Source organism: Panthera tigris, chromosome A1, assembly GCF_018350195.1.
Source record: "Panthera tigris isolate Pti1 chromosome A1, P.tigris_Pti1_mat1.1, whole genome shotgun sequence".
NCBI classification, from domain to species: Eukaryota; Metazoa; Chordata; class Mammalia; order Carnivora; family Felidae; genus Panthera; species Panthera tigris.
Window position 1 is genome coordinate 78,071,338 of NC_056660.1, and position 24,977 is coordinate 78,096,314.

The window sequence follows — 24,977 nt, forward strand, 5'->3', positions numbered from 1 at the left end:
TCACAGAAAATATAAGTGTAATTCTTTTGCAGATCTCTTATGTGTCATTTACAAAGCAGCATTTGTTCACATACCAGTTGTTGGAGCGTCCGTGGTTTAGCCCTGGTGTCCGGGAGGGTTTGATCTTGTGTCTCTCTCTCCTGCCTCAGCATTGCTGAGTTTTCTGCAAACGCTTTCTAGCTGTTCCCTCCATTAAAATAAACAAACGCCATTGTTCTGTGACAATCCAAGTTTCCCTCATTTAAACCAAGCTCATCCTCGAGTGGTTTGATAACCTGAATTTTAAATGTGAAGCCTGATCTTCAGGTATTTCCAAAGTCCCTCAGCTTTAGGGAGGTGAAGAAGGAATTAGAACAAAATGAAAGTCCAGGAAGAAGGGGAAAGAGCAAAGGGGGGCCTCGTGGTCAGTTTTCCTCTGCTCCAGGCAAGAACAAGCATTCGAATGAATGAAGCTCACTGCTCCTTTCATTTCCTTATTTTGCCCCAGAAAAGGTAGTGCGTATTCATTGGTATGAGAAGCGTACAATTAGAAAAAAAACTACAACAGCCTTCTTCTCTCCTCCGTGTAATCTGTTGTTTTTCTTCAGAAAGTCTCTTCACCCACCTTTTATCAGCAGCCCTCATTCTGAGAACTTATATTGCATTACCTCCTCTGAATTATCATGGCCCATCTTTTGGTTTTAAATCCCGCTTCCTGTTCCTTTGCGTTCTACAGTTGACTGGCTCCTTTTACATTTTCCTAGGATATGTTTTGCTTAAAATTTTAAGAAAGCGATTGAGCGGTTTAATCTGCTACCTCAGCACATAAGTCAAATTCCCTTTCCAAATGTCAGATCTTGTTGACCGTCTCATGAGGATTTGTGTGCTCACCCATGGATAGGATAAGAATGACACTTCTGCTGTGGTTCACTGTTAGCTGGACCCCTAATGGTGGTGAAACATTTAATCAATAGGAAATTCCTATACTGTTGAACTGTTCCACATTCGACGTTTCTAAGATATCTCCTATTGAAGTGAACATGATGAAGTGTATATTTGTTGCCTGACTTTCAAGTGCATGTCTCAAAATGAGCGTGTTAGATTGAACTCAGAAGCCTTCCCAGCTACGATGTTCCTTATCTGTTTAACTTGCAGGCTTCCTCTCTGCCTGAAATTCGCAACCACTGTTATCATACTCGACTGCTATTCCCCCTCTGTTCTTTCTTGACTTCTGACTGGGTGCCTCCTCCCTGTGTTGTCTTTCCTGTCCTGAGATGGATCCCAGGGTCTCATGTCCAGTTATTGCCACTAATGGAACAGCCGTGGCCAGAATGCACCCTTTGGTGTTTGAACATGGAAGTGCTCTCCCGGGGTATTTAAAAACAATTTTAGTGCTTATTTATTTTTGAGAAAGAGAGAGGCAGACAGAGCGTGAGCAGGGGAGGGGCAGAGAGAGAGGGAGACACAGATCTGAAGCAGCTCCAGGCTCCAAGCAGTCAGTACAGAGCCTGATGCTGGGCTCAGACTCACGAATCGCGAGATCATGACCTGAGCTGAAGTCAGATGCTCAACCGACTGAGCCGCCCAGACGCCCCTCTCCTAGGGTCTTTAATCACTGAAAAGTTTGATACGTGCCAACGTTTGCTTCTAATATGCTATTTCACAGGGTCCTTGAGTTGGAATTCGCAACAATTCTGCATAGTACCTAGTGGGCGGAGTGGTTCGCCAACCAGTTGTGGGTTTTCACCAAGCAGTAACAACAGTGACAACAGCTGACAGTTCCTGTGCAGCCGCTGGACATCAGGACTTGTGCAGAGTGGTTTGTGTGGGTCACTGCATTTGATCCTCAGAAGAGCACAAGTACTGTCCCTCATTTGTTGTTGTTAGGTTTTATTTACTTGGTTTTATTTTTTTTTAGAAGCTTATGTATTTTGAGAGAGAGAGAGAGAGAGAGAACAAGAGGGGCAGAGAGAAAGAGAGAGAATCCCAAGCAGGCTTTGCAGTCAGCACAGAGCCCAGCATGGGGCTCGATCTCACGGCCGTAGGATGATGTCCTGAGCCAAATCCAAGAGTCAGACACTTAATTGGCTGAGCCGCACAGGCGCCCCTTTTGTTGTTAATTTTTAAATTTGAGTACTGATGACACACAATGGTGCATTAGTCTCGGGCGGACAGCGTAGTGATTCGGCATCACTGTGTGCTGTCCTCACCGCAAGAGTAGCTCCCGTGCATCACCCTACAACACCATTGCAATATCATTGGCTGCCTTCCCTGTGCTGTCTTGTATTCCCATGACGTTTTTTTATCTTGATTGCTAAATGTCTTTAGTTTGAATGTACTGACACACACAACACAAATTCTTCCTCCTGTATCCCCACATTATAAATCCCAGTCTGACGCTCAGAACTTAAGGGAGGTGACCCGTGTCATACACAGGTACTCAGTCTTCTACTGGTTCAGGGAGGAGGTCATTTTTATTGGCAATGCTAAAACCTCTGATTTGGCTTGAAAGAGGAAATTGCTGATGTGAATTTGGCTGTTGTGGTCAGTCCGCTTTGGCTGTGGGCCACTGCCAGTTTAGCAGAAGCGTTTCGTGTGACTGCTTCAAAGATACTCTGCGACTGGGGAGACCTTTCTCTTCCGCAGAAACCATAAGCGTGAAGGCCCCTTGCGATACCTGATCTGCTTTCAAGATAAAGCTACCGGTGAAATGGAACAACATGGGGCCATTACCTCTGTCTACCTTGTTATCTATCACACCCTTGGTCTTGCTTGGTCTGAGCGTCTACACTGACTCCCGGAGGCGGCCTGTGAGGCCCTGCGCTGTGTGGCCATTATGGACAGAGACCCCAGAGCCATACATCCTGGTTCCGGTGCTGGCTCGGCACCTGCTGGCTCTGTGACTCAGGCAGTTTGGTCAAAGTCTTTGCCACCTTTCTCCTCAAGTGTAAAATGTGGGTGTTGTTTAGTTAAGACTTTGTCCAGGCCTTTCTCCCTGCTTCTTGGGAGGAGAGATGCTAGGAGCTTGAAATTCCCAAGTCATGGGACTGACTGTCTCCGATGTCTAAGATCCCGGGGGTCACACTTGAATTTATGCCGCCAGGGCGCCTCAGGGCGGGGGCTGGTCACACCGGAATATCCAGCGATGGGAGTAAGTGACTGAGCACTGAGTCAGCCTGGGCTCCCGGACGGGAGGAGGCCTGGACTCTGAGTCCGGTGATGGAGTCCATCAAGCTTACGTAACAAAACCTCAGGGAGGACCCGGTGGAGCTTGCTGATTGGGGAGCACCTCTGTAGGCTTGGCGGGTGATATGCCCTGATTCCACGGGGAGGGCCCTCCGGACTGCACCCAGGGAGAGTGTCTGTGCGCACTGCGGGTCCTGACCTGTGCCCTCCGCAATAAAGCCTTAGTAGTAAATATGGTGCATCCCTGAGCGCTGTGAGTTGTTCTAGTGAGTCATCAAACCCCAGGGAGTTGTACATTGGTAGGCACTTGGTCAGAAGTGTGGGTGGGCATGGAGACCCCCAAACTCGTGGCCGTGTCTGACGTAAGGGCAGCAGCCTTGCTGGAAACAGTGCCCTTCATTTGTGGGGTCTGTGCTGTGGACAGTCAGTGTCAGAACTGCACTGCAGGAGGCCACCCAGTGATGTCAAGAGACAGATGTCTCTTGAACGTGCTCTTGATAACTCAGTGACAATCTTTCTGAAACACTTAGAGCGCAGCGTCTCTGGCTCACTGTGATTCGACATACATGCTTGAGAAACGATGAAAGGAAAACCAGATGTTTTTCCATCCGTCTGTGAATTGTCAGCATAATCATCTAAAGAAGAAAGGCCTTGTAGCTAGATGCGGAGACAATAGAATTCAGCTTGCCGTTTGGTGCTGTCGAACTGAATATGAACCATTTAGAGAAAGACTTGTTTTCTAAGAAGCTGGAAAGAAACATCCAATCTCAGAGAAGACCAGCTTTGGGCGGGTGTGTCCTCTGATTAGGTTACTTCGGGGCTGGGTCTGCAGGGTTTCTGAGTCATGTAGCACTTGGGATGGAGAAAAGATGTGACAGGGAGAAGTCTGGAAAGAGGCAGACCTGAGCAGGGCCAAGGACGAAAAAAGCACAAGGGGCTGGGGGTGCGCGGGCTCCAGGGTGCATCAGCCAAGTGGCCGTTGATGAGAAGAAATACCCTGTGGTGATTTTTCAAAGGGCAGAGTATGGGTTGTGCAATGTGTCTTTGACCTCAATAAAACCTGAGACCCACGACGGTCTTAGAGTAGATGTTACAGAAAGCCTTGAAGAGGCCACATTTTCTGAGAGAGGCCCATCATGCATTCATTCAAAAGCAGGCCAACTGTGGCCACACAAGATTTCTTCTACAGCCTTTCTTGCTCAGTGGACAGTAAATACGATTTGCATATCAAAGCAGTTTCAATAATCATTGAGCCTGACTGGGAACAGGCTCAAGAAGATTGCCTTGAGTATCTCCCTGGGCTCATGGTTGCGGTCTTGTCATGCAGTGTATTAGAAAAATTATGTTACAAATGAAGGACATAGCCTTCGACCCATGTCTCATCACCACACATGGGGCTTTCTTTGCAGAAATGTCTCCGAGTAATTCAGGATAAGCAATACTGAAAAGTGCATTTTTACTCTTCGACCCTTAGACACACCTGTGCTACAGCCATTAATGGCCTTGCCCCGATGGCGGAACACCACATCTCTGGTTTCTCCTGTGGGGCGGTTGTTGTTGTACATTTACTACTGACCCTGAATGACCTGAACATTTTCAAAATCAGCGCAATTTCCGTGACCATTTTGCAGTAAAATAAGTTCACCTGAGATAAAGTCAGACCACACTCCCAGCCCTGGATTCTTCGGAGTCTTTGGAAGCTTTGCATCACACAGTCTTCACAAAGCTGTCGGTCAGTTCCACGTGAACTTACAGGTAGGAATGGCTTCCATGGTCTAGTGGGGGATGGAGAGAAATGTCACACAATCCAGGGACACGATGAGACACGGAGAATTATTTAATCTGATTTCCAAGTTTAAACCATTTACACTATCCCTCAAACATGGTTGGATAACTAGTCAGTCTTCTACAGTTGGTTGCAAACCACACTGTCGTGAGTCTCTGGTTTTACTGAGGTCTAGAAGACACATTGCCTAACTCATGAAGGTAGAGGGACGGGGTCAGCATTTCCCTTTCTAGTCAGTTCTTTCCCCTACACCTGAAACTGCCCCAGAGATGGGGCTCACTACCTTTCAGAGCATTTATTCCATAAGCTACCACACACACACACACCTCATTCTCTTCTCTTTTTATATTATACGCCGTGTGTATACTCTCACTCACTCGGCACACCCATGCTGGTGGCTTAAGTTTTACCACATTCTATCAAATGTACTTGCTAAAAATGATGGAGAAATGCAGATTATTAAGTGTTCCCTTGATTCAAGTGAATGATAGTCATGTTGTTTCGTATAAATATCATTCATTAAATACCTACTCAGAAACATAAACACATGCTACACAGCATAACAGTATAACATGGCCTATCCAGAAATTCCCTTCATGTATTCCCAGAGTGGACGCATTCGACTCACTTTATTTTAGAGTCTGAAAATTTCTTTGCAGGTATCGGTTGAGAACTACAAGGTGAATATCAAATATCTTAACAACAGCGTCATTTCCCGTTTAACCATGAGACACATTGACATTTTTGTTTCCTAAGCACAAGGAATATTTTATCAAAGTGGTTTTTCTTTCATTGTAGTTTTTTAATGACACAAACTAAAGTTATTTGGAGGGGGATGGTGTTGGGCAAAGATAGCAGTTAATTCAAAGCTGTCCAGGAACTGTTTCCTTCAAAATTAACCTTTAGATAATTATTTTGTAAATGCAGAAAAACCCAAATTCCCTGTGGTAAGTCATTCATGTAGCTGTGTTGTTAGGATTAAAATTGAGATCTATTCAGTACATCACCACCACAATAACCGAGTCACATATGCCATTTCCTTTTTGTTTTTAATGTTTATTTATTTTTGAGAGTGGGGGTAGGGGCAGAGAGAGAGAGGGAGGCACAGAATCCGAAGTAGGCTCCAGGCTCCGAGCTGTCAGCACAGAGCCCGATGTGGGGCTCGAACTCACGAACGCATGACCTGAGCTGGAGTAGGATGCTTAACCGACTGAGCCACCCAGGCACCCCATATATGCCATTTCTTTACATTTATTTTGATGAGATTTTTTTTGTTGGCCTACTATATCTCCATTTGGCAATTTTGTTTGTTTTCTATAGTTTTCTAAAATTGCTGGTGTCAGAATGGGCAATGATTGTTGCTTTTGTTAGTTTTGTTTTATTACCTTCCTGTTTCCATTTTCAGAAACAAAATCCCAGTTGCTACAGGCACATTTGCTCTGCATGAAATGCCTTTTATGTTTCTAGAAATAAGTAAGTCTTGACTAAATCCAATAGAGTTCAGAAATTGATTGTCTGCCGGAATAGTGTCATGTGGTTTTTTCCACGGTCAGGTTAAAGTGATCTCTCGCCCTTTTAATCTAAACTTCTCTTGGATAGTAGCTGTTTCATTTTCTTTACGTTTGTGGAATCTGCCTTACTTAAGCCTTCTTTTACTATTTTCCTTCCTATTTTTTCTGGTTTTCACTGATAGACTTCTATTCCTGACACCTTTTTTATAAAATTAAAATTTTCTCACGGAGGAAAAATTGGAAAGTCCAGGAAAGCATATAGAAGCATGAAAAAAATTCACTCATTAATGTCAAAAGAAAAATTGATACCAGAGAAGTTAAAGATGAAAGGAAGAACTTATTCAAGACTCTTGCACTAGAGGGAAGGAGACTGAACTTGACTCTTGATACAAAAGGTCAGAGAGCTTTTAAGCGCTGGGATGAGTGTGTGGAAAAGCCTGGAAAAGCAGGAAGGCTGGTCCTTGTGAGGAGGCCATCCACAGTTCACTGGTTAGTGCTTAAGGAAGTGAGGCTCCTACCCTCCCACAGAGACCAGGAGATTGGGGCTCCTTCCCTCAACGAGCCTCATGGTTACATTTCTAGAGAATAGCTCCCAGGTCCTGGGGGAGGATGTTGCCAGTTGTAGAATATTTACAGCTCAGAGGGACAAAGGGCGAATTTACAGTGGAATGTTCTCTAAGGTAAGAGCTCTAAGAAAAGGGAGGGAGGCAGTCTAGAGCTGGAGAGAAGCTGTTCTGAAGGTGAGCTGAGAGAGGAGACTGTGAAGTCCATCTGCATCAGTAGTCCACCTTTGAGAGAGAGAGAGAGAGAGAGAGAGAGAGAGAACCCCAAGCAGGCCCCATGCCCAGCGTGGAGCCCCACATGGAGCTCGATCTCACCACAGTGAGATCTTGTCAGACACTTAATTGACTGAGCCACCCAGGCACCCCCCACAAAGGATTTTTTAATGAAACTCCTTTTTAATGAAACTCCTTTTTAATGAAACTCCTATTAATTTGGTCCATTCCTTCTTATCCTTTAAGTGTTTCTTTTTCTTTATTGAATTCTTGTTCTGTCTATATAATTACATCTTATTTTTCTAAAAATCAATCTCATATCATAAATATTTTGGATTGATAAAAATTTAACGTGTATTGAAACAAACCGCAGTGAGTACTTAAACATTATTACTCCTTTTTCTAGAAAAAGAGCATTTTCATACATTTTCACAGTGTACAAATGGATAATCAGTGAAAATTTAAATATATAGAAGTGAACTTAGATGAATGCTGTAGGTAATCAAATGATTATGGATGAAATATCCTTCATTTTACAAGTGGAATGGAAACTTAAAGAAGAGTTGTTCCATGAGCATTCAAAAAATTACCATATGCCGGCAGCCAAGGTACATGCTTTACATTTATTTAATGTTTATTTATTTATTTTGAGAGAGACAGAGAGAGCGAGCATGCAATCAAAGGAAGAGCAGAGAGAGAGTAGAGAGAGAATCCTAAGCAGGCTCTGAGTTTTCTGCTCAGAGGCCAACACGGGGCTGGAACCCACAAACCGTGAGATCATGACCTGAGCTGAAATCAAGAGTCAGACCCTTAACCCACAGAGCTACCCACGTGCCTCATGCTTTGCAGTTTCTTATAGAAAATATGCATATGACAAATATGTTACCATGTGATCCAACTGTATTATTTAGAATCATTGTTTTTCTTATATGAATAAGAGTATTTTTAACTAGTTACTTACAATTATTGTTAGTAGTAGACCTATGATATTAAGTTATTGAGTGTGGAAGTGATTTTTAAAGACGTAGGTGAAAACGCGTCGGAGGAGGGAGCACGTGTTAGCATCACAGAACTGTAGGGCTTAGCATACACTTAGATACTGCCTCGTCTAACTCCTGCATTTGCAAAGGCGCAGCTGTGGCCCAGAGATTGTGAAGGCTTAGAAGGTCAGGTGATTGCCAACGTGAGGCAGAAACCGACTTAGAAAGAGGTCACTGTATTCCTGGATCAATCTTCTTTCTGAGTATACCTCTCAGTTGGAAATATGATAGAACCCGCTAGTAACACTGTGATTAGATTTGAGATAGGAAAGGGGTTGTTTGGCTATTTTAGTAAACTCACTGTTTCTCCCTTTCAGAAATCCTTTGTGGGGCGCTTGGGTGGCTCAGTCGGTTCAGTGGCTGACTTTGGCTCAGGTCTTGATCTCACGGTTCCTGAGTTTGAGCCCTGCACTGGGCTCTGCACTGACAGTCTGGAGCCTGCCTGGGATTCTCTCTCTCTGTGCCCAAAATAAATAAATACATTTTACAACAGGAACATAGAAATCCTTTCTAACTGGTGATTTTCTGTGGTTTCTACCTGACTAGTCAAACCACTGCTTTATTCATCACTTTATTCTCAGAACACTTGGCACAGTATAGGCAAAACCTCTCTTTAGTTTTTTTTTTCTTTTCTCTTTTTCTTTTAAAACTTCCTGACAAAGCAGAAAGAAAGAGATGGCTGATATACAAGGCCAGATAAGTAAGGACATATTTTGGTAAGTGTGAGGGTGGATTGTGGGTGTGGCCCGTGTGACTGGTGGCTAAGAACACAAGCTCTGGACCTCAGGTCCCAGCTGTAGTCCTGCCTCACTGTGTGTCCACAGCCAGTCCGTCTCTCTGTCCCCCAGTGTACTCATCTATAAAATAGGTGGAATAGATGTGTCTTTATAATGTTGTTGTTCCATAAAGAGTAAGTATGGATGGAGTACTTAGAATGGAGATGACCATGCCTTAAATCCCATGTAATTATTAAAATGTTTTGTGGGTGGTCCACTCAGATTAAAGAAAATATAGGGAAGCTGCAATGGTCTTCAAATACCTGAAGGGTTCTCATGTCAGAGAAGCATGGGACACACCTCGGAAGCTCAGGGAGGATGAATAGCAGTTAGGGCAGCGGGCAGTGTTGCCCAGTTGTTCACGGAAGAAATAGGGCCCCTTTGCAGTTGTGGATACCTTACCACTTGATGGTATTCAAGCAGATCTGGATATGAAATTTTTATAAGCATTAAAATCATCCCCATCATATAGTGAATTTAAAAAAAAATGTTTAACGTTTATTCATTTTTGAGAGACAGAGTGCAAGCAGGGGAGGGGCAAAGAGAGAGGGAGACACAGAATCCGAAGCAGGCTCCAGACTCTGAGCTGTCAGCACAGAGGCCAGCATGGGGCTTGAACCCACGAACTAGGAGATTATGATCTGAGCTGAAGTCAGATGCTTAACCGACTGGGCCACCCAGGAGCCCCAAGAATTTTTAAAATTAATAACTGTACTCTTGGAAAGAATAGTCTGCCATGGGCTTTGAGCACTTGGTGTGCAGGCCACCAAGTAGCTCAAGGAGACCACAGAACTCACTTGAGGGGAGTGGCACTGGCTTACCAGCTACTTGGTGCAGTGTTCGCTGCTCACTCAAAAAGTATTTGACTCTTGGCCGGGACTCTGTCCTACAACACAACACACTGTGGGTGCAGGTGTCCGTGGAGGTCCACCTGTGTGGGCCCATCGTGGGACATGGTGCAAACACGAAACTCTGTGTGTGCCGTCTGTGAGTAACAACATCCTCCGTCTCAGATCTGGGAATCTCTTGTCTCCCACGCTTCTCCATGAAATAGTGCCAAGCTGACCTGTTAGTTTGTAAGCAGAGCAAACTTCACAGCGCTGGGCACATGCAACTAACAATAGCTAATTTCACTGCCTGCTTATTCCTGTAGTCATTGTGCTAAGCCCTTTGTATGCATTATGTTGGAAATCCAACACCGGTCTTTTTTTACAGATTGGTTTTAGAGAATGTGTATATAGCTTGCCCAGGATGGCAGAGTGAGCATCAAACGTTGTGCTTTTATGACACAGACACAGTACACTTGTCACTGTTCTGCACCAGGCTGCCTCGTTAGTGTGCTCCCCTGTCGCCTCACCTACTTAAATATGTCTTCATTGAGTAAACCATCATCATCCAGAGCTCAAGGGATGCATAACTGACCTCACATTTCTGTAAAAGTGTTCCTCGGGCCTTTCCCTCAGGCCTGGCATTAATGCAGCCCATTTACTGTTGTTGTTTTTCCACACTTTGCTAGACTCTGTTGTACATTTGGAAGATAGGGCACAGAGACAGGCTGTAAAACAATGAGACGTTGTGGTTACTAAGAGAAGCCCTTCAGGATGCTTTCCTCCACCCCTAGCACTGTTAATCTACAAAATCATTTGCATTTCTCTATACAGCAAGAGGAGATTGAAATAAAAAATTCCCTTGTAATGGCGCGAAAACATGCAATACAACAGAATAAATCTAACAGATATTTGGAAGGTTTTAATACCAAAAGTTACAAGAATACTGAGGAAAATTAATGATCAGAATAAATAAAGATACTGTGCTTATGGGTGACAGAATTCAACACCGTTAATATGTAAACCCTCCCCCAAATTGATTTACCGGTTGAGCACAATGCTAATCAAAGTCCCAATGGGCGTGTTTATAAACATTGACAAATAGATTGTAAAGTCTATATGAAAATGTTAATGATCTTGAATAGCCAAAGCAAAAGAGCAAAGTTGGATGAACCTAGTACTTGATTTTTGAGTCTTACTGTGAAGGTGTATTAAAGCAAGACAATGCAGGGGCGCCTGGGTGGCTCAGTCGGTTGAGCGTCCGACTTCAGCTCAGGTCACGATCTCACGGTTCGTGAGTTGGAGCCCCGCGTCAGGCTCTGGGCTGATGGCTCAGAGCCTGGAGCCTGCTTCCGATTCTGTGTCTCCCTCTCTCTCTGCCCCTCCCCCATTCATGCTTTGTCTCTCTCTGTCTCAAAAGTAAATATACATTAAAAAAAAGTTTTTAATAAAGCAAGACAATGCAATATTGGTGTGAGACTAGACTGTTATATCAGTGGAACACACTGGAGTACCCCCAGATAGACCCACACATATATGGTCAACTGAATCTTAACAAAGGTATCCAGATAATTGGCTGGAACACTTGGACAGCCAGCCATAGGAAAAAAATAATGAAACTTGACGCGTGTACAACGCCATATACGAAACCCACTCACGATGGATTATAGACTCAAATGTAAAGCACAAAACTATAACGTTTCTGGAATATAACCTGGGAGAAAACCTTTTTGATCTTGGGTTAAGAAAAGAATTCTTAGATAAGACACAAGAAACCCAAGTCATAAGAGGGGAAAAAAAAAAAAAGGAACAACATATTTTGAAACACACTATAAAGAAAATGAAAAGATAAGACCCAGACTGGGAGAAAATACTTGCCATGTATGCATCCGATAAAGGACTGGGAACCAGAATATATAAAGCCAGTACTCAGGCAACAAAGATTTGAACACCCACTTTACCAGAGAAGAGCTTTTTATATTGAATAAGCACATTAAGATACAGATTGAAACCACAGCGAGAAACCACTAACATACCTACTAGAGTGGATTTTAAAAAGAGAGAGAAGTGGGGCGCCTGGGTGGCTCAGTTGGTTAGGCGTCCAACTTTGGCTCAGGTCACGATCTCACAGTTTGTGGGTTCGAGCCCCACGGAGGGCTCTGTGCTGACAGCTCAGAGCCTGGAGCCTGCTTCGGATTCTGTGTCTCCCTGTCTCTCTGCTCCTCCCCAAATCATGCTGTCTCTCTCTGTCTCTCAAAAATAAAACATTAAAAAAAGTTTTTAATTAAAAAAAATAAAAAGAGAGAGAAGCATTGGCAAGACCGTGAGGCAAAGGAATTGCCAAGGCACTGCTGGGGGGAGCACCACGTCAGAAACAGTTTGTGGAGTTTCATCTAGGTTTTTAACCAAGATAAATGAGAGCATGTGTCTGCCCAAACACCTGTACACAGCTGCGTGTAGAAGCTTCGTTTACACTTGACAACATCTGGACAAACCCAAACGTTTGGTGCATGGATAGCCCGAGTGTCGCATGTTCCACAGCAGACTACCAGTCGGCACTAAAAACAAGCCACTGACCAACCTCAAAAACATTATGCTAAGTAAGTGAAGGCAGACGCAGGCAGCTACGTGCTCTATGATCCCTTTCTGACATTTTAGAAAAGGCAAAACTATAGTGAAAGAAATAATTATCAGTAGTTGCAAGGGGCAGGAGGTGAGTGGACATGACTGGCTCCAAAGAACAAGCACAAATATGGGCACCTGGCTGGCCCAGTCGGAGGAGAGTGTGACTCTTGATCTCAGGGTTGTGAGTTCAAGTCCCAACGGGGTGTAGAGATTACTTAAAGAAATTAAAACACAAACAAACAAAGAACAGGCACAAAGAGATGGTTGGGAATGATAAAAATCCTATATAGCACTGGTTATGTGGGCTACACAAATACATATATTTAACCATTTACAACTATATATGTATTCGACACATACATCTGCAAATGCATGTACATCTACAAAACGTGAGTCATAGTCAGTTTTACTCTATGTAAATAATACCTCAATAAACCTGAATTTTTTGCAAACCAAAAAGTGCATTTAAGCGTTAATTAGAATTACAAGTGCTATAACAGAATACATGAAATAAATATGTTTTTATATATTGCGCTTGATTAAATAGGTATATATTTTTGCTTGTATGGTAACATTTAGGGAAATGCAGTTTTAAATCTCGCTATCATAAAATGTTACAATGCAAATTAAACATTTAGATTGTGTTAATTTTTAATGAACATTATATAATAATGGCTTTCTTTTGGCAATGATGTCTTTGGAACAAAAAAAAATGAAGTGGCTTTTATTTTCTTTTTTTGCCTAGTTTGAGCCATATGAAGTAATGAAACTTATTGTTTGTAATATTTCAACCTTTGAGCACATCATTCTTCTCTGATTCCCCTATTAATATTTCATTACAAACTCTAAATATTGCCCATGATTCTATAACATATTTTAATTTTTTTTCAATGTTTGTTTATTTTTGAGAGACAGAGCATGAGCAGGGGAGGGGCAGAGAGAGAGGGAGACACAAAATCTGAAGCAGGCTCCGGGCTCTGAGCCATCAGCACAGAGCCCGACGTGGGGCTCCAACTCACAGACCGTGTGAGATCATGACCTGAGCTGCGTTGGACGCTCAACCAACTGAGCCACCAAGGCGCCCCTCTATAACATATTTTAAATTGTATATGAACAATATTTTAATTAATTGTGTAATTTTGGCCTTTACATGTTTGCAATTCACTTTCCCACTTAAATCTCTTGCTTAGTTCAACCATGTATCAACCTTAGCTTATAATTTGCTTATAAATTGCTTATTGATTTTCTTTTATGTCATATATACATTTGTAAACATTTTCTTCTCAAGTTGAATATATTTTTTTCTTTTAAGGTTGAAATTGAGTGAAATTTAGAATAGAAAAGTTTACAGATTTCCCGTTGATTGTTTTTTTCCCCTCCGTGTCGAGAAGCAGTTTCTTATTTGAGTAAAACACCTTTCTATAACTGCCCAGTTTTGTTATGGTCTTTTTTGATTAATACGACAGTGTCCGGAGAAGACTAATTGCAATGTTGATTATTTTCTGTAGCAGTCCCCTGGTGTTGCCGATTGCCAAGCAAGACAGTATGTTGGAAAAAGACATTATGTTCAAAGATGCAAGAAAAGGTCTATGCAAGCGACAGTCTCAGGACAGCGTCCCTGAAGATGCCACAGTGAACGTCCCCACCAAACCTGAACAGGTAACACGTCTTTACTGTGGGTCTGCTTAGTGCATCATGCTTTAAAATCCAACGTTTCAAAACCAAACACCCACAAATTTCCATTCAAGGAAAAATTCATGACCTAAAGGTTAATACTTGGTTTAAAATTCCCATATACACACTGTCATGGCATTATACTGACCATTAAACATAGCTGCTTTTGTGTTGTAGAAGGATTTAATTTTTTTTTTTTTAAATTTTTTTTTCAACATTTTTTATTTATTTTTGGGACAGAGAGAGACAGAGCATGAATGGGGGAGGGGCAGAGAGAGAGGGAGACACAGAATCGGAAGCAGGCTCCAGGCTCCGAGCCATCAGCCCAGAGCCTGACGCGGGGCTCGAACTCACCAACCGTGAGATCGTGACCTGAGCTGAAGTCGGACGCTTAACCGACTGTGCCACCCAGGCGCCCCTAGAAGGATTTAATTTTATACTCTTGACTTCTATACCAGGAACGTGAGCTCAGCCAGTATGCTGATTCCTGAATACTTCCAGTTATGTGTTTGGTCGTCATTTTGATTATTACATGGAGTATGCTTTTTGTTTCCTTCAAAGATCCAACTATTTTATATAATAAGAAAGAAAAATCAACCACTAAGAGTCATTTATGGAAAGTAACTGTGGTGGTGTACTTTGTGTGTGTGTGTGTGTGTGTGTGTGTGTGTGTGTGTGTCCTGCAGTGCCTAGGTTATGGGCGATCACTTTGATGAGCTGGGAGATATAGAAATTAGTGTATTTTCTGTTACCATTCCTACAGAAATAAATGATTTTTACATGCTTCATGTTTTATAAGTGGCAGAGTAATTTTATAAATGTCAGAGTAATCCTTGAAACTGTTTTATTTCACTCTAATTTCAGATAATTTAAAGACATCTTAGCTAGGTTTTCCAAAGGCCATCTTTTCAAAATTTAATTTTAGTTTCATTAATTTTTGTTATGTCAAAATAACTAATAAATGATTTTTGTAATTTTGAGATACTTTAAAAATTATTATTTATTTGCTTTTGAGAGAGAGAGAGAGAGAGAAAGAGTGAGTGGGGGAGGGGCAGACAGAGAGGGAGACACAGAATTGGAAGCAGGCTCCAGGCTCTGAGATGTCAGCACAGAGCCCGATGTGGGGCTTGAACCCACGCATGAATGGTGAGATCATGACCTGAGCTGAAGTCAGACGCTTAACCAACTGAGCCACCTGGGAACCCCAATACTTTTAAATTTTAGAAGGTGTATTTGTCAGCTTAGGCTGCCATGACAAAATACTACAAACTGGGTGGCTTAAGCAACAGAAATTTATTTTTCACAGTCCTAGAGACTTGAAGTACAAGATCAAGGTACCAACTGATGAGGTTTCTTCTGATAAAGTCCTCATCCTGGCTGCTTTCTCCCTGTGTCCTCATCTGGGAGGTGGTGGTGGTGGGGAGGAAAGAGACAGAGAGAAGGAAAGAACTGTCTGGTGTCTCTTATAAGGACACCAATCCTATAGGATCAGGGCCCCACCCCTGTGACCTCATTTAACTTTTATTACCTCCTTAAGACCCCATCGCCAAATGCTCACATTGAGAGCCTCAACATATGAATTTGGAGGAAGGCAATTCAGTTCGTAACAGTAGACAGATTGAATGTTAGGTAAGATTTAAGGCACCGCTGTCATCCCTCCTTGGCCCTGATTCTCTCCAGAGGAAGATCGACGTTACCCACTGGCTGAATTATACTTTCACGTTTCACAGGAGAGCTTCAGAAAAGGCTTGTGGAAGCAAGAGCCTTCTGAATAGCATTTTAAAGGGAAACGTGGAATGTGGAAAATTTCTTTACAAATTGAAATAAAAACCACTGTATCTCTCCTTCCTGGTTTTTCTAAAATGTAGGTTTTATCAAATGGTAACTGTGTGAATGAATATTCAAGGCTTGATTGAAACTTTTTCGGTTCTGATAATCACCAAAACGAACATGTATTATCTCTGAGAATGGAGAGAGAATTCCTCTTAAGTTCCTTCGAAGTGTGTTATACATTCTTCCTTTTCTTTCCTTTTCATTCTTCCTTTCCCTCCCTTTCTCCTCTCCCTGCCTCCTTCTGTCCTTCTCTAACTTCCTGACTTCCTAACTTTACCCTCTCTCCCTTCTTCTGCTTCCTTCCTTTCTGAATATATTCGTAAAAATTTAGTTCACACTTGAAATTTGGGTCCAATTTTTATTCCACTTAGTGAAGGCACAGTAGCCTGGGAGTGCAGAGAAAGACTGATGCTCTGGTTCAGGTCTGCTGCTTAGACTCTAGGTTCCTTGAGCTCATAAGACCCATCTATAAAATGGGTACATAGTATAGTCCTCACAGGGTTTTTACAGAGCTGACAAAAGAAGAGGGCTATAAAGGTTATAACACAATTACCAAGAACAGAGTAAAAATGCAGTAAGATGGGGGCACCTGGCTGGCTTCGTCGGCTGAGTGTCCACCTCTTGATTTCAGCTCAGGTTGTGATCCCACAGTTCTGGGATCGAGCCCTGCGTAGGGCTCTGTACTGACCACATGGAGCCTGCTTGGGATCCTCTCCCCCACCCCCTCTCTGCCCCTCTCCTGCTCTCTTTCTCTCAAAATAAATAAATAAACATTAAATTTAAAAAATGCAGTAAGATGTATTTATATTTTTATTGTTATTATTTGTATAGATTCACTGTATGTTAGGTTTTGCCAGAATGGCTGAGTTCTCTACCCCTAAATGTATCTGCTCTTAATTGATCTAATTCCAGTCAACACATCCACCACGCTTTATTTTTTTTCAATGCAAATGTAGATTACTTTAGATAATAATAACACAAAATCATACTTTGTATTAACATTTCAGTGCTTAACCATGCATTCACCTGCATTATCCTAATCCTCAAAATCCCACCATGGGCAAGTTATTATCCCTTTTCATTACTTAACTTACACTCACGTTACAGATTCAGTTTGAAAATGACCAAATTCCAGAACCTGAAGCAAATTGCCGAGAGTCACAAGTACTTTTTTACTCTGGATCTGGTTCTTCATCGGGGGCACCCCCAAGGAGCTCCCCGTTCACCTGGCAGAACCCTGTCGACTTGCGATGGTTGTGCGCTACAGGGCTTTTGACGGTTGGCAAGAATTCTCTTTCTGTGGTCCAAGAAATACCCATATTCACATACGCAAAAATGTAAACCCTTGGCCAGGTGAAGCAATAGGAAGTGAAAGAACCTGATACATTTTGTTGTCTTAGAAACATCTAAAAGGGGCGCCTGAGTGGCTCAGTCGGTTCAGCGTCTGACTTCAGCTCAAGTTGTGATGTCATAGTTCGTGGGTTCGAGCCCCGCATCAGGCTCTGTGCTGATAGCTCGGAGCCTGGAGCCTGCTTCGGATTCTGTGTCTCTCCCTCTCTCTCTGCCCCTCCCCAGCTCATTCACGGTCTCAATCTCTCTCAAAAATGAATAAAAACATTAAGAAAATTAAAAGAAACATCTGACAGAATAGCGAAAACAAGGGGAAATAATTAAAATGCTATCTAGGCACGGTGGTGGGCTTAAGCTTTGGAAAACTTAGTATTTTGTCAGATTATCACCCTTTTCCCTGTTATGACCTCTTGGCCACCTCGTTTTTTTCCTAACTTCCTCTCTCCTCTTCATTCATGAATACTCGGTCCTTTTCCCCTCCTCAAGATCCTGATGGTTTTCTCCCGTTTGTCAAACCACCTCCTCTGTCCCCTGGACTTATGGTTTCTGCACATGTACTGCTAATCTCCCAGGGATGAAAAGTCACAAACAAACGAACAAAACAGGAAAGCTGATGCCACTCCAAGCAAGTGTGGATGACCTGGAGTCAGGGAAATCAGATTGTTTCCCAAACTTAAGTTCCCTTTGGATCTCGAAACATTTCTCAAAGTGTTTCTCTGAAGTTCTTCTTGACCTTCTATCCTGAGCTCTATTTACTTTATGTTCTAGATCTCCCCTTTTACACAGATAGATAGGGATATATATCTTCATAGAAATCATAGTGGCCAATCTCAGAGAGGATTTTTTTTTTTACGTATTTATCCCACCTCGCTTTTATCTTGTGTTATAATTGTTTGTCAGACTTCGACAGTAGACCTTATCAAGCCTGCCACTGTAACATAAAAATATTCGGAGATGTGTTTTTCTGGTTCTTTCTACTTGCAGCAGCCCCGGTGCCTTTGAAATCTTTATAAAGAATGTGTCCCTCTGATAACCTTGCTTACAATCCATCATCAAAGCCTCCTTCCTGATCATTTTGGGCTCCTGATGTGATGAATGCAAGGAATTCTTCCCTTGATCTGCTCTCACACTGTATTTGTCACATTTCATTACCGCAGACAGGCTCAGGCGTCTCCACATTTTTACTGTCAGCCTAGTACTTTCCCTAACCCTGTGAAACAGCTGTGCCACTGTGGATGGAAATCCACAAAAATACCAGTGGATGTCTGCAATAGCTCTTTCGGGCTTGTCAGAACAAATGTCGGGCTTCCGTTCATACTCTGCATGCGCTTTCTAAACATACACCCAGAAGTCCGCATTGAGCTTGTTAGAGCTATGGCTGTAAGAGGAAGTTTCTTATCTTAGAAACGTAAACCATTTCTTCTAAAGAAAAAAAAATCTCGCTTTTGATTTGTCTCCTTTTTATGATGGTGTGGGAGTTAAATATGGATGCTAACTTGATGGAGACTTTTGTCTTATTTTTGCATTGTTCAAACTTATTGCAACCCATTACTGTCTTGTATCATATCATGTAGATGCATGAATATGTATATATGTGTGTGTTCGTGTGTGTGTATAAAGTGTGTCTATATACACACACATACATACCTGTTTTGGGGGGTGAATATCTGTGTCTATGTACATGTGTGCATTATGATACTTTTAGGAAATGATTGCAAAATCACTGGAAAGAAAAGATATGTACATCCATCCCTAAATTGATAATGAAAGTTTTCTTTTATGCTTCTCTCTATATAAAGACTTTTGCCAGGAGTCTTTATTTCTTGGAAACACGTACTTGTCCATTTGTAGTTATTTTCTGAGTTCCTTTCATGTCTAAGGGCAAACACTTGAGCCGGTGACCCTGTAGCCCAGTGCAGGTATCTTTCAGTATAAGCAAACCTTTGATCTTTTGAAATTTGTTTTTTTTTTTTTAGTGTTTATTTTTGAGACAGAGACAGAGTGTGAGCAGGGAGGTGCAGAGAAAGAGGGAGACACAGAATCTATGTCTCTGGCTCCAGGCTCTGAGCTGTCTGCACAGAGCCTGACACGGGGCTCAAACCCGTGAGCCATGAGATCATGACCTGAGCCGAAGTCGGACGCTTAACCAACTGTGCCACCCAGGCGCCCCTAAACCTTTGATCTTTTGTACATGGGTCCCAGGTAATAAATCCAGTGCAGTTTGGGGGCTCCCCTCCTCTGCCACCCATCCCTGTCCCATGCCCCCCTCTCCTCCTGCACCACCACCTGCCCTGTTTCCTTCCACGTTGCAGCCCATGGGTGCCTTCCAGGGGGCTTTCTGACTTTATGACTCTTACCCCCTCCTCCCCTCTCCCTGCCCGTCCTCTCCCACACCCCATGGGACGGCCTCCCGCAGTTATGTCCTGTTTCAGCTTTGCCGCGCTTTCCTCAGAGAGGACTTCTGAGACCATCCGAGCCAAAGTGCACTTGGTCACTTTTCAGAGCATCCTGTTTTCCCTCCTAGCGCTTTTCCTCATTGTGATTTCTTACTTACCATCCTCACTTTTCCCCCTGCAAAGTGTAAACACTGAGGTAAAAGACCTCATCCCTTATCTCCCTCTTTGTACTAAACCTTGAACAAGGTGCCTGGCTACGGGCCAGGGAGCAAGAAAACGAAAGGCAAACTATTGAATATACGTTGTCAGATTGATTCATTATCTGCTAGACTTTCTCCGCTGTTACCTAATGGTTATTGTCCCAGCTTCCACTTCTGACCGCTCAGCTGTGTGACCCCAGGGAAACCGTGTGGCTTCTCTGGGCCTTAAGTTCTACGTCTACTGATTAAGGACCACATCACTGAATTTCAAACTTTTTAAAATTATTATTTCACAGCAGATCCTTCCCCTTAAAGGGATATATGAAAAAGAACTCCAATTTTTAAAGCAGGTAAAAGATGAGTGCCTTTGCTGAGAGCCACAGAGATTGGCCCAGAGCCCTCTACAAATGCCTCCTCCCTCCTCCCTCCAAAGGCAGTTCTCAGGGAAGTTGGCAAAAAGTTTATCTTTGGTGCTCACTGGCCCTCTCTAGATGTTTTACTAACTGTGTAACAATGTACCCCCCACCCCCACTTATCCACAGAGCAGGCACCTTGCTGGGCCTTCATGCAAACTAATTCTCACAGCCTCCAATGAGGGACCCATCATTATCTTTCCTAGTACGAAAGAGGATCGAAAGTGACTTAGTAATGTTAGGGAAGAAAAATGTTCACATTCCCACAACAAGGAAGATACACCACTGAGATTTCAACCCATTCATCCCATTGAATACAAAAATAATCAATGTAAGGGAGCCTGGGTGGCTCAGTTGGTTAAGCATCCAACTCTTGGTTTCAACTCAGGTCACGAGCTCATGATTCGTGAGTCTGAGCCCCACGTCAGGCTCTGCAGAGACAGCAAGGCGCCTGCTTGTGATCCTCTGTCTCTTCTTCTCTCTCTGTCCCTCCCCAGCTTGTGCGTGCTCTCTCTCTCTCTCAAAATAAATAAAAACTTAAGGCAACACACACACACACACACACACACACACACACACAGTCGATCTCTTAATGTGCTTCAGTTTCTAGCATTTAAGGTGGGGAAGCTCAAATCAGTATGTAAGATTTTTACCCAAATGAGCCTGACTGATACGAAATACCGAATCAAACACAGCGTACGTCAAGCACGTTTCTAGTTACTTACCTGGCAGCATTTTCGGATTATGAGACTCTTCAAAGTAGAACTAAGTGTATCGTGTTAAAAAACAAAACAAAACACACATAGATATCACACAATCCCAAAACTGATTTTGACAACCCAGAAAATACTGGGGGTTGTGGAACATTATGACTTCTATTTTTGTCAGCAACAAGTACCAGCTTTTGGATGCTGCTCAACTATTTAAGTAAGTATTTGTGAAAATATCAACGTCTTAAAGCTATGCCTCTAACTAATTAAAATTAACTAGTCAACTAAGTTGAATAAGACTACGTTATATGCACCTTAATTTCAGGTTAATTCTGAAAGGTATTTTGAGGCATATTTCCTTTAAATGCTAGAAAAGCAGAGAAAATAAACCCAAAGTGTTGGCTCTGTTGGGAATATTGGGGGGCAGGGAGAGGCTTGTTCTTGACATTTATGAGGTCTGGAATATTTTACAAATTATTTTTTTTACATTTATTTAGTTTTGAGAGACAGAAAGAGACAGAGCACAAGTGGGGGAGGGGCAGAGAGAGAAGGAGACACAGAATCCGAAGCAGGCTCCAGGCTCCGAGCTGTCCGCACAGAGCCCGACGCGGGGCTCGAACTCACACACCGTGAGATCATGACCCGAGCTGAAGTCGGATGCTTAACCGACTGAGCCACCCAGGCGCCCCACAAATTAATTTTTAATACATTTTTAATACATATTGAAATATGGTATTTGCTATTTTCCCAAATGGTGGTGTCTCAAATACCAGAGCCCACGGCCATGACACCCTCCTAACTGGAAGAAAAAACAAACCACTCTTCTGACCATTTGAGATTCCCAGTAAAGAATTTGAGTTTCCATTATTAATACATTAGGATTATAAGCAGTCTGGGAGGGCAGTGACTTGTAATTGTCAGTGTCATAGACACTGATCAGCAGTAATATTTAATTTCAAATTATGTAACAGTGGTGCGTACGATAATAAAATTTGTAATGCAACTATAAATACAAACTGCAAATGCAAGTAGAGAATGCAAACACGAACACAAATAAGAGAAGTAAACTTGCTGCTGTTAAAAATTCGCTATGGGCACCCACGAGCCCACAGAAGCGTTAATCACAATATTCTTGTTCTTTGGCTCTCCTGTGTTTTGACATAAGAAAACCAAAGCTGTCATAGTAGATTGAGTGTCTAGTTTGCACAACATTATCTTGTGTATGTAAAATTAAACATTGTCCATTCGTGGGGCACCTGGGTGGCTCAGTCACTTGAGGGTCTGACTCTTGATCTCGGCTCAGGTCGCGATCTCACAGTCCTGAGATCAAGCCCTGTGCTGGGCTTCCCACTGAGTGTGGAGCTTGCTCGGGATTCTCTCTCTCTCTGCCTCTCCGCTGTTCACACAGGCCCCTTCTCCCTATCTCTTAAAGTAAATAAATAAACATTACAAAAAAAAATTGTCCATTCTTAACTCGTAAATGATAGATTTACATTTAATCCAAATTCAAATTCATCTCTTTTTTAATTGAAATGTTTCCCAGGTGTTTTTTTTTTTTTTTAACTCTGTCACTTTCCATGAAATAGAATAGGGAGGCATTTTTTTCTTGATGGCAGAATTATCTTAATCTCACAGCTACTTTCCTTGTAAGTGTAATGTTGAAAAGAATAAAGATCCCAAGCCAAGATTCTGGAGTCTTCTTTCAAAATCTGGCCTCCTCCTACATGCATGCAGAAAGTAAATTCCAGGCACACTGCTTCCTTCACCACGCCAACAAGGGTTATATGAAAATTTTTGCTTTAGCTTTGGAAAACGCTGCACATATGTGAGCTTTTCAGCTGCTTGTCTTACAGAGGACTCAGGTGTCTACATTTAAAATCAACATGCTGAAATAATTTTGACAGACTAATGCCTTTGCGGGACGTAAGGTTAACACGGGGGGTGTTCGTATCAGTGCGTGTGTGTGAGCGTGCATGCACACTCACGGGCACAGGACCGAAATTCTCATCTGAATACGTTTCTCTGCGGCTGTTGAATTTTTTGTTCCTTGGAAGTGAACCATTTCATCTTTTAATATCGGTTTCAGGCTCACGTGGCCTTTAAACCTTTGACATGTAATTGAAACTGGGACATCCAGCTGTGAAGAAAGTTGATTGGAAAGCAATTAGAATTGATCTCACTTATGTTTTTCCCCAGGTCAAGCTGATGCCTCCTGCTCCCAGTGATGACCTAGCAACTCTCAGTGAGCTGAATGATGGCAGCCTGCTTTATGAAATTCAGAAGCGCTTTGGGAACAATCAGATATATGTAAGTGCCCTTGAAATTGCCTTTTGCACTGCCTTTGTCTTGCTGCCAGTGTTTACCCTTCAGTGCTGCAGATATTACAGGTGAAGGGCTTAGTGTTGTCTCTGGGCATGCTGACAGCTTAAGGTGGATTTCTCGGAGTTCGGGTTCATTCTGATTGAGTTCCAAGGCAGGTTCAGCAGAGATCCAAATTTCAGAGTTGTTAAGTGAAAGGTAATACCCTGTGGGTAGACAGCTTTCCGGTTGTCAAGTTTGCTGTGGAAGAAGATCTTGCTAGAAACAGAAGGATCTTCAAGTCACTTATCAAAATGCTGTTTGTCTCCTGTGTTCTACATAGCCTGCCCGATCTGGAAAAGAAAGCTGAGGAAGTAGAGTTGACTCCTCAGGTCAGTGTGCGTGAAAAGAGAAACTATTGTCCCTCTCAGTTATCAGGAAACGCTTTGTCTGTAAAGTAAATACTTTATGCTCCCATCTCTGATAACAGGATATGAATATATGACACAGTTGACAAACGGCATGGAGAATTAATTTGCTGTGGTTCCGCCCTGGTTTATATGTGTTATTTCTTCCAATGCACAGAACAATTTAGACCCCATGTAATCTCAGTCTCTGGCTCTGTCCGACTCTCTCTGTCCTTGAATTTGTTATGTTCAACTCATAGCAATTCAATCAGAATGTCTGTAGGGAAATCTGATTATGCCCATATCTGCTATCCCTTTTTGATAACCCCCTTTTTCTCCTGGTCTACCGAGAAATTGATTAAGTAATTTTCATGTAAATGTGAAGCCTGAGATTTCCTTACCAGTCATAAATCGCCAGGTGCTGATTAACCTACGCAAATTCAGCACAGCCTCTTAACGCTTGGATGAATTGGCCGCCTCTGCAAATACACGTAAAATTAAATGTTTCTATCAAAATGAAGGGAATTACGTCATTGGCATAAAGTGGGGAAACCTGATGACCTTGGCCCCTGTTACTCTTGTGATTTGTGTATTGTTGTTATTCTGTTCCCTCACCTTTTCTAGCATTGTGCTGATTTCTTCTCTTCTACCACAACTTCCTCCTTTTGACTTCTTAATTATATTGCCAGAAGACCATTGCTTGAACTGTTTTGGATTTCTGTGTTTCCTTCATGCTTCTCAAGTGCCTCTGTCTCCCCGATACCCACTTAGTCTACTTCTTGGCGGTCACCGTTCTCATCAAGTCCACTGTCCTCTCTTCCCCAACCGCCTCCCAGCCGTCCAGAGACAAACTTGTTCCCTCTCCACCTGACCTCACAAGGAGCTAGAGTAATTTTTGTAATGAACCAGTGTAATCTTGAAACCCCCGTTCTTTGACTTCTCTGTGGCTTCTCGTTTTTCATGGGAGGACAGCCACAATCTTCATTCACGATCCGGCCCCCGGACACTAAGCGTTGATGCTCTCGGCCTCCGGCAGCTGCCTTCCTGTCTACACCAGGATTTTTCTCAGCCTGTTTTGCTTTCCCCTAAGTTTCTCTCTCTACCCCATGAAATAAACACTTAGCTTCACAAACTCCCCCTCAAAAGTTCTTCAGTCTTCAAGGAAACCTCCCCAGATAAAGTTGTGATGG

General features: G+C 42.7%; 1 protein-coding gene across 4 annotated transcripts in view; it reads left to right on the forward strand.

Moving 5' to 3' along the window:
• The window catches only part of MYO16 (myosin XVI), a 610,989-nt gene that overhangs the window by 275,112 nt on the left and 310,900 nt on the right, over window positions 1-24,977 (forward strand). For all 4 annotated transcript variants that reach the window (XR_006215346.1, XM_042980064.1, XM_042980054.1 and 1 more), the window contains exons 10-11: window positions 14,015-14,165; window positions 23,279-23,389. Coding sequence is in view for 3 of the 4 variants with exons in the window: in XM_042980064.1 (XP_042835998.1) it covers window positions 14,015-14,165; window positions 23,279-23,389 (262 nt within the window). In the remaining variant the exon portion in view is untranslated. The remainder of the gene's footprint in view (window positions 1-14,014; window positions 14,166-23,278; window positions 23,390-24,977) is intronic.